A 14,074-nucleotide genomic window follows, 5' to 3' on the forward strand; every position below is an offset into this window, starting at 1 on the left:
GTATTTAAACATGTATGGAGCCGTGATACACCAAAACCTAAAAAAAAAAAGAGGTATTTAATATGTTCGAAATTCTTGTTACTGTGAATTCATTAAATTTTGAGCTTACCAATTTTTATTGAATTGGCAAAAAATTGTATTTTCGTTGATACTTGATTTTGTGGTTATTGCAAATTCTGACACCAACACAAAATATTTATTTCATTCAACATTAAAATGTGCAATTCACCAATTTCCATGTAATCCATTGAAATAAGAACATGTACACAACAAATGATAATCACAGTATTTGGTTTGAATAAAAGAAAAGCAACAAAATCTCAACAGAGAGAACAAAAATCCTTAATCACATTTATAATTAATTCAGAAATTGATGAGTTGATCAAATACAATGATAAAATCATACAGTACTCAATTTCTTACTCAGCTCATTTTTAACATTAACACGATATTTTGACAGTTATTTGCTAGTGGATTGTGTCAGAGAGGAAAATCAGAAGAGCATGGAATCTATGGATTTTTACCAGAAGACATTATCAAGGAAATAAGAAGAGGATCAAGATTGGTAAATATTTCTTTGCGTCCATACTTTTATGCATGAGGGTGTGGATAGGGGTTTTACAGAATAGAAAATAACCAATCTAAATAAAATTAAATCCTTGAATTGATCCTGTTCTGATATGTCGCACATCAGAAATGGAGCAATTCAAGGATTTAATTTTTATTAGATTGAGAAAATAATGGGCAAACAAACATAAAAAAGGAAGAAAAAAAACAAAGTTTAGTTGGTCAATTTATGGCAGAACATATAACATGTTGATATCCATTAGTTAGGAGGACACTTGTAACTTTGATCATCAAAATAAAACTGTGGAGAGGTGGTATGATTGCAGATGAGACACTATATACTAGACTTTGAATTTGGTTAGTGTAAAACTAATGCCTGAATATACATTTGAAGTTCTTTTCAACTAGTTAGGAATAACCGAAACTTAATGTATTGAAAGAACATGTTAAATTTTTTAAAGTTTCTCTCTTCAATATCTTATTGCAGACTTGTTCAAGTATAAATATATTTTGTAATACACTTAAAGAAGTCGGTGTTCACCTAAAATTGCTGCTCATTAATTGCTTTTTGAATAAGCAATCTACTTTATACTTACAGTACTATGTAGGTAAACAGTCACCAGAAACATGAAATTCTGCAATATATTGTTAATTTATAAATTTCTGTGTGCATTTATTATTGCCATTGTTGATAAAGGAACAGAAATAGGAGATAAGTTATATCAAATTCAAAAAAAATGCTGAATACTTATGATGCTATCAAAATTTAAATTGCAAGTTTTACAAAAACCTAATAGGCTCTTACTTTAAGTTTGTTTATAGTGTTTGAAAAAAGCTGTCTTCCTATGGACTGTTACTTTGTGAGATAGCACAAATCAGACATGACCAAATATGCATGAAATTAAATAAATAGACCCTTACAAAATGTTGACTTGTAAATGTAACACTAACTAGCCCAGTGAGAAAGTAATATTTATATATTGAAATTGGCTGGGCCTGCAGGAAAAATGCTTTCCATGAGCCAGCGACAGAGTATTTTATTTGAAAACCTGTAACTTTTCATTGAACTTTAAAATAAGTCACTAAGTTTGTGATTATTTACAGAAATGTTACTGTTGTAAAAAGAAAGGTAGTACCATTGGCTGTGTTGTGGGATCTTGTTCTAAGAAATTTCACCTGGGATGTGGCAGGAAAGGAGGAACTCTTCATCAGTTCTTTGGTTCATTCAGGTATTTATTTATATGTATCATCTTTGTATTGAAAAATTTTGTACAGAATAATCAGTTGGAGCTCAGACATAAATAAGTCTAAATCTGCTTTTGAATCACAGAGGTCTTAACTTAAAGGTTTCAATATTTGTCTCCCTTTAATACAAGACAAATTATGACTTCAACACTATAAGCCGTTTACATGAAGGGACCCCCTTGGAAACAAGCTTTAGAGCTTTCATGGGTTATCCCTGATAAAATATCAGCAAATTGTTTCTTACACTTAAGGATACTGGACTCATAAAATGCCAATATATTTTACCATATATGTGTCAGTATTGTCTTTATATGTATCATATATATTGTGTATTGTAATTATAAATATGCTTGATATTTTATTGAATAAAATATTATTATAAGCAAGAAATATTTGACCTAAACTGCTGTGTTGAAGACCCATTTGTAGCCTTCAGCTGGTATCTACTTGGTTGTTTGTCTCTTTGACATATTCCACATTTCCATTCTCAATTTTATTTAGAGGTCAATATTTGGTTTTCATCTAAAGATGAGTAATATATATCATATCAAACTCTTGATTGGTTCAATCCTTAACATTACAAATAAAACTTGCTACAAACTTTGAATGTCGAACACTTTTAAAATTAGGTATAAAAAGGGCATCTATCAAGATTCCTGACTTTTGTTGTCCACATTAATGCATTTTGATTTCAGATACTTAACATTCACTTCACCTTAATAAAGCAAATTTGCAGGTATAAAATGTCAAATAATGAAATAAGCATATAAAAACAATGACTATACTTATGCATGACAGCTAGTCTATTGCTGCCACAGTCTCTTCCATTTTAAGGAATGTAGGAGGGTAGGAAGACAGTTACAATTTTGGACATGGGTTGGGTTCATTAATGGTGTGTCTATTTGCTGTTTGCAAAACAACTCATAAATAGTTTTGTCAAATGTAGGAGGTTTTAGAGCACCCCTCCCACAACAGTTTTAATGACTACCTTCAGAATTCAGACATCCGTTTAAGGGACGACATCAGAAGTTCAATGTAGGATAAAAAACTTAATTCACATAGTTTTTTCACTGACCCTCCCACCCCCCTTCTTAACTTAATTTGGGAAAAAATGATTTACCAATAGGGATATATGTAAAAATCGATTTTAAATATATACAAAACTTGTAGAATTTTAACCCCCCACCCCCAAACTATTTGATTTAAGTTTTTTATCCTACATCGATCTTTTGATGTCGTCCCTAAATGGAAAAGACATAACTGCTCAATGATTTTCAATTGTTTAAATTTAATGAGTGTTAGTAAGGCTCTTTGTTATTTTTTCTGCTTCTACAGATGGTATCATAAAATTTCATCATATTCAAATTTAATTATTAATTTTATTGTAGGTCGTTTTGTCAGGATCATCGTCCACGGCAGATGGTACCAATATCAGACAGATTGGCATTTTATGGTACAGCTAATGCTCTATGTGCTATTTGTATGAATTCTGTAGAAGCTCGAGCATCAAATGAAACACTGAGAGCCCCTTGTTGTCGAAATTCATGGTTTCACAGATCATGTATACAGGTATAATATGTTATCAACAAGGTTCAGATTTATTGTGTTTATAATTTAAGTTCAGAAATATGATTATTAACATTTTTTGATACACAACCTTATTAAAATGCATATAATGTCTCCTTGTTTGGCTTTATATAGGATCTGATAACGCTTCTGTTTTCTTCTAGAGTTTTCATAAATTTTTGTTTAAATGAATCATACCTAGAAACAGAAATTAAACTGTTTGACCTGATTATTAGCATAACAAAGAATTGTCATATTTTTAAAGTAAATTGTGAATTTAGGATATGTATTTTTATCAAGATAAGCTGTAACTAGTTATTGCAACATCAGTTGGTCATCTATCCCATAGTACATTTTTTTAGTCAAAAGACTTTTAGAGTCAATGTTTCCTATTCTTTATAATTGTTTATAATGATAATTTTATTTCAATTTTGTATTTAGGAGGGAAAAAACTTGCTCAATTTCAAAATGTTATTTTCACAGAAACATGCATCGACAGCAGGGTTGTATTTCTTCAAGTGTCCTCTATGTAACAACAAAGAAATGTTCCAGAATGAAATGTTAGAATTCGGTATACATATACCTGATCAGTAAGTAAATCGTATATCTGTAAACATTGTAAACAGTTTTTATTATGAATCTGGTACTTTATATTATTCAGTGCAGTTTTATGAATTCGAGTGGATTCAATTATTTTCGTTTTCAATTTTCATGGATTGAAGAAAATTTATATTTTTCATTATTGCACTCTTACCAAAACTTTCTAAAATGTTTCATTCAAAATGTATTGACTTTTCCACGACAAATAAAGAGATAGTGTATGATTGCCACAAGATGTCTATCCACCAGAGACCAAATGACATTGATGTATATATAGGTGTTCAACAATGAGTAAAACCTATATCGTATATTTTTTTTTTTAATAAAAAACCTAGACATAACAAAATGGTAAGGGCTATTCCAGAAAAAAATGTATGGGGGGTTGGGGGGTTGGAAGGCACATTATATTAATAATACATGGGTGATGGCTATCAGAGCAACTTTTCACACTATAATGCACTATAATTCTCAATTACAATTGTCTGGGTGGCGGGTGCTGACAAAAACTGCCTTCCAACCCCCTCCATACATTTTTTTCTGGAATAGCCCTAACAATTAAAATTAGAAAACTAGCAGCCTGATTATTATTAAAACAATAAATGAAACACAAAAATGGCATTTACAAACAACAAGCACAAACATCCAGGGTCCTGAGGTCCAGTCTCATACTTGTTTGATATAGTTGATTTGAATTACAGAGATGCAGCATGGGAAACAGAACCAAATGCTTATAATGAGTTAATGGAGAGATACATGCATTGTGATGCTTTGTTATGTAGGTGTCCTAACGGCAGGAAGTACAATAGAGATGGCGGGTAAGGAGGTTGCAGCTATTTTTGTGATAACCTTTTCTCTGCTGGTCCAATTTCACATATTGCCTTGTTGATTTATAAGAAATTAGATCTTTTAAGATTAACATGTGCATTAAAGAGGATATCTAACACTTTTACTTAAAAATAGATTTGGCTTGATTAAGTTTTTCAGAAATGTTCGGCAAAATATTTACTTTTGCCTGTTGATTTTTATAAATAAAAAAATTTGAAGAAATTTGAAGAACACAATTTGCAGGAATAATTTCATTGGATATATAGCAGTTAAACAACTACTTATTTTGATAATTCGAAGCTTGGTTTCTATTTACGGATGCGATCAAAAGACTTTGAGCTGATTTTTAAAGAATTAACTCCCTTATGTGATCTGTAATCAATTGAAAATATCTCTAGGTAAAGTCTTTGCTCATCTATTATGTCCGAAAAACGCAAAATTTCCGATTTTAGTTTCTTAGCAGTAAAAAAACTTTGTATTGATCACATAAACCATATTTTTTGGATGAATAAAACAAAGTTTATCAAACAAATTCAGTTATTATTTTTATTATTAATGATTATGATTATGATTATAATTATAATTATAATTATGATTATGATTATGATTATGATGATTATTTTTATTATTATTATTATTATTATTATTATTATTATTATTATTATTATTATTATTATTGTATAGCAATATAATATTTCCCACAGAAAGTAACCAAAAGTTAGCGTGCAATAAATTCCAATATTGCACTAGTGCAATAAATCTTCAAAATTAATGACGTTATCTTATCCACCCTTTCTGTCAATCAAATTATTTAAATTTTCAGGAAATGGGAGATAACAACATGCGATTGGTGTGGGTCTAAAGGGACACATGTAGCGTGTCACAGTCTGATCAAAATTGGACGCAATTTAGTTTGTCAGGAATGTAAAGAAATAGATGATAGATGTGAGTATATAAACATGGATTCATTACTGTGGATTCATTAATATTAGTTGGATACCAATTTTCGTGGATTTTGTGGGTTCAAATGAACCACAAAATTATATATTCAATGAATTACAAATTTCCTGTAGGCTTGTATACACACGATGGCAAAACCACCAATTTAAATATCCATGTAAAACATTTAAGTTTTCCTTAATCCACGAAAATTGGTACCCATGAAATAAATGAATCCACAGTATTATTTCTAGGATGACAATTTAAGTGGTTTTAGGTAAACCATCAATTTAAATGATTAACAAATAGATATCAGAAGAAGTGGTATGAGTGCCAATTAGACAACTCTTCATTCAAGTCACAATGTAAAAGTAAGACAATATAGGTCAAAGCACAAAGCTTTCAACACAGAGCCTTGGCTCACACTGAACAGCAAGCTATAAAGGGCCCCAAAATGACTAGTGTAAAACCTACAGTCTAATGTAGAAAAAGAGAGAAGAAAAAAGGGAAACAACAGGTTCCTCACTTAGGACAGGTGCAAACAAATGCAAAGGGTTGAAACATTTAAACAGGCACCAACCTTCACCCTTACCTGAAATTATAGTGTAACATCACAACATAGAAAGACTATTCTATATAAGCTTGAATAAGATTTTGGCACAACCATGAAATAAAATATTGACGAAAATATAATTTTTCTGAAATCATTGGAAAATGGTTTCCATGAAAAATACATGAATCCAAAGTTCAATAACACTATCTTATACATTACAGTAATCTTGCTTAGTTGTTGTACTTTCTGATTGTAAAAAATTCAACTAATCATGTTTTACAAGGCAATAAAAAAAAAAACCAACATTATGTTGATGGTATTTCCTGAATTCTTAAGTTAAAGTTAAATTTTTGTTCATTGATCTGCAATAACAGTATTATATGAATAACATTTAAAATAGTTGTCTTTCAAATTATTCCAATGTCATTTTATATAAAGATCAAATCATTAAAGATATAAACAAACTATTAAATCCTTACTGTGTAAAATGATCTAAAGAGCATATACAGCCTAGCACATTTTTATTCAATATGCTTCAACAGATTTTGATATTAACATTTCCAGCTCGAAAAATTCAAAAGATTAAAAAAAAGAAAAGAACTCCTTTGAAGAAAAGACTTTTAGACAATGTGGAGGATAAGGACGATATTGATTTAGAACAAAAAGCAAAAAGTGAATATCCAGGACCAAGTTCTGCTATTGTAAAAACAAATCCAACGAAAAAGAAAACACCCGATGTACCAAGAAACAGGTCACCAGTAGGTTCACCTGGCATGTCACCTGGTAATGTATTACGTTTGGAATATCAGGAAACAGATGATGATGTCGATGTAGTTGAGGATGAAGATGTTAATACTTGTTTATCTCCCTTGTTGTCAGCTCAAAAAGAAAATCGTTCAAGGAATATACCAGCAGCTACAGGCAGTTGTGAACAGAAGCAAAAACGTCGGGGAAGGTCAAGGCATAGGAAACGGTCAAGGTCTTCCTCAAGTGAATATATCCCGTTGTCATCTATAAGACATAGGCTGAGATCTTCTTCGCGTGGACCGACACGACATAGCAGGAGTAGGTCTCGTTCATTATCAGAAGAATCTCATGCTAGTGGAGATCTGTCCCACTCTCCTAGAGGAAAAAGGTTTAGTCGAAGGAGGATGACAAATAGATCTCGATCATCATCGTCAGACTCATTGGTTAATTCAAGATTGAGGTCAGCTTCTCGTAAAAGAAAGAGATCAAGATCGTCTTCATCAGAATCATTAGTGCATAAAAGGTTAAGGTCTGCTTCTCGTGGAAGACCACGTGAAAAAAAGTCATCTTCATCACTTGAATCACCAGGATTTTCCAGAACTCGATCAGTTTCTCGTAAACGTAAGATAATTGAATCTCCGTCAAAAACTGCCAGCTCCAAACAAAATTCAAAGAAGACATTAGCTTATGATGAAGTTGATGGAGAAATTTTGCCAGTAAGGCCATCATCTGAGAGCAAGAAACGGAGGAAAAGTGTAAATCACCCTTTTTCTGCCCATGGATACAAAAATAAAAAAAGGAGAAAACCAAAGGTTAAAAGAATGCTAATTAGCATGGAACCAGAACTGTCTTATCTGTCACCAGTCGCCCAGTATCAGTATGGTCCAGATGTCATCACTGGTAGTAGTGAAGATTCAGATATTCCTTTAAAAGAATTCACTCCGAAAATATCTCAATTAGAGTATGGACCTTCAGATATTCCTGTGAAAGTGTCCTCCCCGAAAAAGTCGACAGCTAAACCTGGTGGAAAGGAAATGACTAATACTTTTGAACTTTCTTCAGCTAGCTCAAAAATAGGGTCAAAACAAGAGAAATGGACTTATAGTGTAGAACTATCTTCCACTAAATCGCAGATTAAATCACGGGGAAAAGTTTCAGAAAACATCAGTGAGGAGTTCAAAGAAGGAAAACTTTTTTCAACTAATGGTAAAATTCAAAAAGTGAATGGTCAGTTGTTGATGGGTTCTAAAAAAGAATCAATGAGTCCTCAGAAAGGGAGCAACAAGTTGAATATGAGTAGATCTCCAAAAAGTGGTAAACAAATGAAAAAAACTTACAAAAAGAGAAACAAGATAGATTCTAAACAAATGTTGATCAATCAGTGGCTGAAAAGCAGCAAAGATTGTCGATTAGATGATAAGGAAAATAATCACAACAAGTTCCTAACTATCAAGTGGCAAGGGAATCAGTATATACTCATGAAAACACATGAACAAAATGGCAACTGTTTGTCAACAATTTCTCCCTATATCTGTAAAAGTCGACAGCCAAGTCCCAATGCAAGAGCTTCACAGCTGAGGGAAGAAAGACAACCAAGTCCCAATACTAGAGCATCTAAAGTTAAAGAGGACATACTACAAAATACAAATATTGGAGGTTTAAAATTAAGAGATGGTATGCAGCAAAGTCCAACTACCAGATCGTCACAACTGAGGACAGGAAGTCCGATTACAAGAGCATCTAAAAGTCCACAGCCAAGTCCAATAATTAACCAAACTCCCAGGTCACTTCTCACTGAAGACATCCTACAAAAAATATCAGAGAAGAAGTCTAGCTTGATGAAAACTTATCCACTTAGATTTTCAAATAAGCCTGAAAATGGCAATGTCAGGTGTTCACTGTCAACAAAATTTGTGGATGGTGAATCAGTGAAGGATTCTTACCCAGTAATACAATCTATTCTTAATGACCAAGTCACATTGAAAAGTTCTCCAAAAGCGAGTAGAGTAACTCCATCTAAGATGAACAGTCCTGTTAATCATCCGGTCGTGGAGGAATTGAACAGTTCGGGAAGTAGTGACACTTTAAGTTACATGGATGAGGATTTTCTTACGTCTGATGATTCAGACAATAAGGAGCCATCTGAAATCGAGACTAAGTATGTAATCAAGAGATATGACAATGTCAATGGCTTGGAACAAGTTCAGGTTGTACTGCCAAGCAGTTGATGACAATTATATATATTCATATGTGTATTGCACACAATTGTGGCAGCTTTTATGTATAGTATAAACTGTGTGTTTACCTTGTACTCTATATTGCTTATCTATAGACAAATTAGGCCTGAAATTAGACAGCTGCCAATTGTGACTAATTATATCACAAAACTATGTTTATTCCACACTTTCACTGAAAGAGATATATTCAAGTGCAGGGTTGGCAAAGTATTACCCGCCCGGGTTTTACTGGGCGGGAAAACCCGGGTTTTCCCGGGCTGGGCAATACTCCCTGAAACGGGGAATACTGGGTAATACTGGGCAATATGATTTTTTAAGCTTATTTCAACACAAAATAGTAAAGACTTGTTGTAGTTTCATAGTATTGTAGCTAAATATATACATTTTATACAGATAACCATTGAGAGTCATCAAAAATTCAATTTCATTCTCTTCTCCACATAAATTTTATGTAGGCAAAATACAATATTTGCACAATTTAGGATTCCTCATTAATTTCCAAACATTGTTTCAATAATCTTAACACTTTATTGCAGTGTTTAAGTGAATTGTAAAGTAAATTGTACACAATCATGATTGCTAAATAAACACCCTACAGGGTCTTGTCATTAACTCTTATAGAAATGAAAAGAGTCTTAGACTGATTATTGTTATATAAACATATCTGTGTTCTAATCTGAATAATTACTTATTAATTAGTTTTGTACATTTGTACATATATAAATTATTTCAAAGTTATTTTTCTTACATGTACAAGTAATCCTTAGATTCTTTATACTAGTTATATATTTGAAAAAAATATTTTTTTATCAGAGCTGTTAGAATAATTCTTTCTCAGATGTATACACTTGTACTTTTGTACATGTATGTATCATAAGACTCTCAAACAAGTAAACTTATTTATAAATAAAAATAGGTTTACATATATCTTAAATGTATTGCATTTGTGTTTGATTACTGAATCCTCTTTGAAATTCAGGCCAGAAACGTATATTACCCAGTATTGCCCAGTATTACCCAGAAAAACCCAGTAAAACCCGGGTTTTCCCAGTATTTCCCACTGGGCTGGGCAATACTCATAAAACCCGGGTTTTAGCCAACCCTGTTCAAGTGCTATCTTAAAACCTAATGAAGATTATTCAAAGAACATTTGTTGCGAACAAGAAAGTAATTTCATAAGAGGGTAGCTTTAAATAGAATAAATTATCATGTATGCGACTGTAATAGAGCTGCATTTATTATGTACTCCTTCCTAAACAGATATTTTTTATTGTAGGTTGTTGCCATGTTAGGTTTTTTTCACAGTTTATTTCTTGGAGGTGTTAGTTAAATCTAAATTGTTTTTATTGTTTGTGTTTCTCTGCCTTGTAAGAATGTATTTTAATTGATCATGTTGATAGGGTAAAATTCGTGGTAAATTGACTTCTGTGAAAAATTAGGCACACAAAAAATTTACTTATATATGGTAGTTGTAGGTGTAATACAGAGATTCTCTGTCCTGTTATGTGAATTGAAAACCAATGTCTTGAGAATAAATTTAAGATTTCAAACTAAAAGACATTTTATTCATTTGGTTATTTGCAAAGAATTTATTCAGAAAGAAATATTTTTTTTGAATTTTTTTTCCCTCTCAAATATGTAGTACATTGTACAAGTAAAATCTTTATTTAAGAATTCGATGCTTTTTCAATATTACAAATATATTTGGATGTATCAGAAAGGATTCAACACGTTTTACAACACTATAAATTTACAAACAAGGAGCAGTTAATTCTTATAATTGGATTTTTATTTTCTACAAACATGAAATTACAGTGTTTCTGGGATGCATCTGCTGTCATAGTTGTTTCATTTTATAAGGAAATTGAATATAACTTTTGGAATGCCTCACCCAATCAAAATTAGAAAATCATATTAAACTTCTATCATGTCTATGGCCAGCTGAAGGACACCTACGGGTGCGGGAATTCTCGCTACATTGAAGACCCATTGGTTGCCTTCGGCTGTTGTTTGCTCTATGGTCGGGTGGTTGTCGCTTTGACATATTCACCATTTCCTTTCTCAATTTTATGTCATGTTATTATTTAAAACATCAACCATACACTTCATGCACTTGTAAACTATATATGACTTACCACATATATGTGTTCAGCATCAGCTTAAAGTAACTATGAGCACCTTTTGTTCTTGTAAGATCTTCTATCATTGTCAATCTTTTGCAGGTTAGATAGGTATGTAAATTTGATTAAGGAATAGTTTCCCCCTGTATTTTTTATAAAACTTAGTGTGTAATGTTCCCTCTAAAGAGAAAAAAAATTAAGAAGATATACAATGTAATTAAATTTTTTACCATTTTTATGCCCCATTTATGGGCATTATGTTTACTGGTCTGTGCGTCCGTCTGTCAGTCTGTCCTACTCAGGTTAAAGTTTTTGGTAGAGGTAGTTTTTGATGAAGGTGAAGTTCAATCAAATTGAAACTTAGTACATATGTTCCCTCTGATATGATCTTTCTTATTTTAATCCTAAATTAGAGTTTTGACCCCAATTTCACTGTCCACTGAACATACAAAATGATAGTGCGGATTGGGCATCCATGTACTATGGACACATTCTTGTTATTTATTTTTTTGTAAATCAGTGAATTTGAGAAAGAAAAAAATAATTTGAATTTTTACACAAATCCTTGCTTAAAAAGTGTTTATTCAAAACATTGCTCTCATGAAGGCATACAGTGAATCACCATAAATGTGTTCTTCAGTGGTGCTTTATACAGTATACTATAATGTGTATTCATTTGTTTGTGTGTGCTTATTTTGTATACAGAAATATTTGCATTAGTTGACAAATATTCACCGATATTTTTCTATGCAATGCATGGATGTATGAATGCTTACAATTGAGTACAAGTTAAGATTATTGTTATCACAAAAGACTAACGTTTCTGTTTGCTATGCAAAAAATAGATATTGTATATATATAGAAGAAGAACCTACCAAGATCCACAGAGGACCTAAAAAAAAGTTTTTGGGGTTAAAATTTGTACTTCATAAATACTTGAAGCAAAACATTAAATAATATTTTTATAAAGAGTTACTATTTGTATTAAGTTTTCATTGTTGATGTCATTGCTTACAAAAGGAAAAGACAGATTATTGTGTATATTGAATTGTTTATTCAAACAATCAAATTTATATCTTAGTTTTAAAATATTGTTTGGGCATTATATCCAGGTCAATATTTTTAATTTGTCATGCCTTATTAAAGCCTAAGGGTAATGTGAAACATTGCTATTACTAGGTTCTTTTTTGTTCATTGTTAGTAATCTTTTTGCATTTCTTTATTTTTTCTCTGAAATCCCCTTGCAGATTTTGGTCTGAGTTTAGTTGTAATGAAAGGAGGTATTCTAGTTGAATAAAAAATTGCTGTCATATTTGATTCCTATTATAAATGATCCTCTTTTACTGGGTTGCAAACAGGGGGCTTTGGATCTTTATTTGAAATAAACCAGAATGAAAACATGGCTGCCTATTATTAAATTTGACTGAAATATATTCTTAAATCTTTTTTGAATGCTTTGAAATTATGTGATTGATGAACAAATATCCCATGGATGCTTAATTTGTCAAAAATATCTTCCCTATAGGAATTTAGGGTTTGTAAACTTGTGAGTCTTAAACTCTGCTCTGGGCCTCTATTTATAGAATTGTATAGCATTATATTGCAGTAGGCAGCTTGGTTTCATTATTGCTTAATTTAGTTATATGCTTACAATGTAACTTTTTGAATCTGGTTTGTAATAAAATTTATTGAATTATGAAAATATAATATTTGTAATGAGAGAAATGTAAGATAATTATATAAATGAAATCTCTGAATAGCATAATTTATTATATCACAATTTTACATGTATGACTTTTCTCTGCCCTATACACATTTTTTATCACAGTTTTCGTAATTTATCTGAAATTGAGTTTTATGAAAGAGAGCCTAGGATTAAGATTTTTTTGTAAATAAATTTGAACATAATTTTCCAACAGCTAGCTTACAGTGTTAAATTGCTTGTGTAATAGTAGATTAGAATTAATTAAGAAATAGTTAAAAGGAAGTATAAAAGTCTATAGTTTTATATATTACCAAATATTGCAATCTCGACCTATAAGGTTTAGTATCATGTATTTTTCAAATTTATAATTAAAAGATCTGCATGTCCATTTTTCTACTATTTTCTGACCTCAATCAGATTATCTAGTTCAGTGATATATCTTACAAATTAATGTTTGTATTCAAACTGTTTGTGAAATATAAAAGAAAAAATCAAGAAAGTATCTTTGTTTTGTTTTTAATAAATCAAGTCTATATATATATTCCCAAGCAAGAGACTTGGGTTATAATCCAAACTCTTTTAATTTATTCCTCCCCCCTGATGATCTGCCAGTGATCTCGTAATAGGGTCCTTTCTACTAGTGCAGCAGGTAGTTTGTTCAATCCCAAAGTCAGATCTGAAACTCAAATACTTTATCCACTAGTCTGTCTGTCACACAACATATAACCACTGTTCAGATCTATCAGACAAATTCTTCTTGTATGCTGAAACTTAGATTGCTGAAGGTGCACTGAATATTAAACAAATTACCATCAGTGTAAAATATGTCAGTTTTACATTTTCAAACTGTTAAAGCTAAAATCAATAAAATTGAGCATGACTGTTGTTATGCTTAAAGGAACATCTTTACTTTTTGGGTTTTGATGAAAAACTATACAAATTATCAATAAGCATCTCCAAATTTTGAAAA

At 31.3% G+C, this 14,074-nt stretch overlaps 1 protein-coding gene across 4 annotated transcripts in view; it reads left to right on the forward strand.

The window, feature by feature from the left end:
* Window positions 1–9,793, forward strand: part of LOC143068936 (uncharacterized) — a 36,880-nt gene extending 27,087 nt beyond the window's left edge. For all 4 annotated transcript variants that reach the window (XM_076243329.1, XM_076243332.1, XM_076243331.1 and 1 more), the window contains 7 exons: window positions 461–565; window positions 1,672–1,796; window positions 3,201–3,381; window positions 3,862–3,968; window positions 4,677–4,793; window positions 5,627–5,748; window positions 6,860–9,793. In XM_076243329.1, the coding sequence (XP_076099444.1) occupies window positions 461–565; window positions 1,672–1,796; window positions 3,201–3,381; window positions 3,862–3,968; window positions 4,677–4,793; window positions 5,627–5,748; window positions 6,860–9,270 (3,168 nt within the window). In that variant the 3' untranslated portion in view covers window positions 9,271–9,793. The remainder of the gene's footprint in view (window positions 1–460; window positions 566–1,671; window positions 1,797–3,200; window positions 3,382–3,861; window positions 3,969–4,676; window positions 4,794–5,626; window positions 5,749–6,859) is intronic.
* Window positions 9,794–14,074: the final 4,281 nt, after the last annotated feature.

Source organism: Mytilus galloprovincialis, chromosome 3 (genome assembly GCF_965363235.1).
Source record: "Mytilus galloprovincialis chromosome 3, xbMytGall1.hap1.1, whole genome shotgun sequence".
Classification (NCBI taxonomy): domain Eukaryota; kingdom Metazoa; phylum Mollusca; class Bivalvia; order Mytilida; family Mytilidae; genus Mytilus; species Mytilus galloprovincialis.